This window comes from Quercus robur, chromosome 12 (assembly GCF_932294415.1).
Source record: "Quercus robur chromosome 12, dhQueRobu3.1, whole genome shotgun sequence".
NCBI lineage: Eukaryota > Viridiplantae > Streptophyta > Magnoliopsida > Fagales > Fagaceae > Quercus > Quercus robur.
In genome coordinates, this window is record NC_065545.1 from 15,198,762 (window position 1) to 15,202,866 (window position 4,105).

Sequence of the window (4,105 nt, forward strand, 5' to 3'; positions counted from 1 at the left end):
CCCCTCCCAAAAAGAAAAAAAATCTAAAACAAAACTGACATTTGTATGCACTTGCAAAGTGGCAAGGGAGAAAAATTGTCATCTTATCTTTAACCGATCACTTAATTGAAAATATTTTTTAAAAAAATATTAAAACATTACTATAATACTAGGTCATAAGATAAAACATTACTTTGTTTAAAATGTATATGATACTGATCAAGTGATCATTAACACCAACTTTGTTGGAAGTTGTAATTACCATGGTGATTAGTTCTTGAACAATCATGTCTTTACTATAAAACTCTATATTTTACCATGAACTTATTGAATGATATTTATAGTAGGTTAAATCTTAGATTGTATATAGACTAACCAAAGAGATATAATGGTTGCACTATAAATAGGATATAATTTGCTTACAACTCAAGTGCATTTAGATACAATGAGTTTAGACTAGAGTTAAATAATAATCTTGGAGCTTGACTAGATTTGACCATTGATATTTCTAATAAAAAAAACTCCTGCACAAAAGATTTTAATACAAGCATTTCCACCAAATTGACGATGATGAAAACTAGATAAGACAGAAAAATAGAAAGCTTTAAATACAAGTGAGAAAAAGTATCCACAGGAAGCATTACAGGAAATACAGCTAAGTAGAAGTTTTTAGTAGAGAGTACAACACTGTGGACAATTAGTAACCTTCTTCCTCAGTGGGAATCGGGACATGAGATCTGATGATGAAGAAATTTTCATAAATAAAACCTGCAAGCCCACCACCAATTAGTGGCCCAACCCAGTAAACCCAGTGATCAGTCCAGTCCCAGCTCACCAAAGCAGGACCAAAGGATCGAGCTGGGTTCATTGAAGCCCCAGAGAAAGCTCCACCAGCTAAGATGTTGGCCCCCACTACAAATCCAGTAAGAATAGGGCCTAAACCATTGGCCCCCTTCTTAGGTTCCACAATTGTAGCATAGACAGTGAACAACAAGGAGAATGTTAGAACAACCTCCCATATAACCCCTTGCAAGTAGCCCACTCCACTTGCTAGTGTATGAACTGGAGTACTCTGCAGCCACCAAAAGATTAAAAAAAAAAACATATAGTAAGGAACAACCAGTTTTTATGTGATCAGATCATTTGCCACAATTTTTGATATGACATGTTGAAGTAATTGACTGTGAGCGCAGTGAATATATGGTGGCCAATCACTTTTACAATGACTCACTTATAGTTGACCATGTCAAAATTGTAACAAAAAATTGGATCATAAAATTGTGCCCTAGACTTTCTCCTAGCTTATTAACAACGATATGACCAAATTATATATATAACAGTTTGAAAAGTATCATTTGGCTCACCAATCCCCCAGTAAGGTACTGAAGAAGAAAACAAGCAGCTGCAGATGCTAATAACTGATCAATCCAATAGAGAATGGACCGGAAGACAGTGATGTGACCACCGGCTAGGAGGCCAAGGGTGACGGCTGGGTTAAGATGACCACCAGATACGTGACCAGCAGAGATCATCACTGCCACAACCAGTGCATGTGCTATAGCCACGGCAAACAAGCCCACCAGTGAACCTCCCGCTAGCTTATCTGTTCATCAAAGAAACATTTTATGCTTTGGGTGTAATTGCAATCAAAACAGTTTCAAGAAGATTAGTTTTATTAAGAGAAATTGTGTTCAAGGAACATATATGGGCAGTTTACTATAATTATGATGAGAAAGCAAAGCATGTATCATATTAATCACACAACTATATACATCAAAATGTAAAATGCAAAAGTTTATACTAGTATGCAAGATAAAGAGTGCATTTAAAGAATATACATATATACCGGCAGTCATGGCCGATGCAACTCCTGCAAAGACGAAAAGGAAGGTTGTAATGAACTCAACAACAAGGGCCTGGATGCAGTCGGGCTGTGTGGCCTCTCGCCTGGTTCCCAAGGCAATTTTCGCCATGATTTCCTGGAGATCAAACACCCTTTCAGTGAGGAAGTTTGGTATAAGGGACCCCCTAAGCTCAAGACTGAAAAGCTATTAACTTTGGTTTGGCTTTGCTAGTGCATTGACAAAGCTTTATATTCATAAGTCAGCACTATGTGGTTTGCACAATTATTGTTACATGCTTTTGCTTTTTGTATTTGATGAAAAGGGCACAATCGATAGCATGATGCAATTAAGGATTCGTTTAGTAATATTGTTCTATTAATGTTATTTATATTTTTTAGAAATATGTATGGATGAAAAAGTATGTGAAAATATATGTAATGTTATTTAAAAACTGAAAATTACTTGTTTAAATGCATGTACCAAACAAGCACGAAATCATTTTGGCTCATTTTCATTGATGCGCATTTGACTCGCAATATTTTGTAAGCTTGCCAGTTATTAGGCAAGGCCACAAGGGTAAGATCTATATCGGTCCCATTCACTTATAATGAAGAAAATAAATATAATGAATAGCCTAAATTTTATAAATTTCAGTTAACTCAAATATTTGGTCTCTTAAAATTGAAAAATAAAAATAATTTTGTCCTTTTGACTATAGGGTCTGTTTGATGATTTGAATTTGATTTTACACTCTTAAATATAGGGTGGGTTTAGAAATCTCTTTCTCAAAAAATAAAAAATAATTTATGAATGATATTTTATTTGGATGTAAGAAAATGAAGAGACGTGTATATTTGAAAAGTAGGTGGTTAATTTTTTTTAATAATAAATGACTTTTTACTTTAAAAATTGACTAAAATTTACAAAGTCGAATGTAAATGCCAAGAGAGTATATTCTTTCTTTCTTTTTTCTTTTTCTTTTTTTTAATCTTAATAAAATACAGTATACATAATATAATTGGTCTCCCATCGGCTATTTGTATGCCAAATGTGCTGGACATGAAGTATAAAGAAACATTAGTGCTTTTGGCTTTATTTTACTATTACTAGAATTAAACTTTTCAACTTTTTAGGGTCTAATATATTGCGAACCCCTACTAAACAATCAATATTGAACACCATGGTGCATTATTATTCATCCACCAAACACAAAAAGAAGGTCAGGAATCTTTTGAGTGATTAAGAGATGTACATAGTGATTGGTCAATGGCCACATGAGCAAGTTAACAACATCAATATAAAAGAGGCCTTGAGGGCACATTCTATCCTTTCTTTTTCTTTTCTTTGTCTTTCCTTCATCATAATCCATAAAAGCTGAGTCGCTGGTTTGCTTCTGATTGAAGAAGTTGTCATATTCTAATAAGTAAGGTCGTCTATGGTTTTGGAATTCTAGCTAGTGTCGTCTTCTTCTCATCTTTTTTTCATATTTATGTCTAGTTGACATTTAAATAGTGGGATCTCAATTATTAATGGGAAAGAAAACGTTTCTAATGATTCCCATTGCCCAATTTTGGATTTCTTGAAGATAAGGATTATCCCAAACTCAGTAATGCTCATAATAATTTTTACAATTTTTTTTATATAATTATTGACATAATAAATTATGATTATAACATATTATTTTTACATTAACTTACTATTAATATTATTTTAATTAGCACTAATAATAATCATAATATATCCTTAACTATTGTGAAAAAGGTTGTGAAAATTTTTTTGTTTTAAAGTTAGGACATAATCACAGAAATCATTTTCAAACTAGAAGTATAAAAATATGTTGCGGTTGCTACTTGCTAACAAGTTACCACTAGCTATCTTTATCAAGATTGTAGCTACTCACATCAGAAAGACAGAGAAGAGATGAAGCAAATGGAGAAAGAAGCAAAGAAATGAACTATCTGACTAAACGACATTAGTGAAGTGTAGTCATTGTAGTTTTATGTTTTCTGTATGTAAAGCTACGTGTAGTTTGTAGTGTATTTAAAGTAGGAGATGTTCACACGTGGAATAACAGACTATTACACATGCTGTAACTGATTTGGGATATTTTCCAAACCTCTGTTTTGGTATTTAGACACAGAGTTTGTACATATTCATTATTGAATTGAAATCAGTATTTTCTTCAATCTTCATTCTCTCTCTCGCACATTGTTTCCCCTTCAAGGTTTCTGTGCTTTCTTATAATCTTCACCAATATCATCCTACCACAGCAATAGCATATG

General features: G+C 33.1%; 1 protein-coding gene across 1 annotated transcript; it reads right to left on the reverse strand.

Moving 5' to 3' along the window:
- Positions 1 to 441: 441 nt before the first annotated feature.
- LOC126710327 (aquaporin TIP4-1) lies at positions 442 to 2,085 on the reverse strand. Its single transcript, XM_050410742.1, has 3 exons — positions 1,826 to 2,085; positions 1,344 to 1,582; positions 442 to 1,051 (listed from the first exon to the last, which is right to left on the reverse strand). Exons 1-3 carry the CDS (start codon positions 1,950 to 1,952, stop codon positions 677 to 679), a joined length of 741 nt encoding a protein of 246 aa, XP_050266699.1. The 5' UTR covers positions 1,953 to 2,085; the 3' UTR covers positions 442 to 676.
- Positions 2,086 to 4,105: the final 2,020 nt, after the last annotated feature.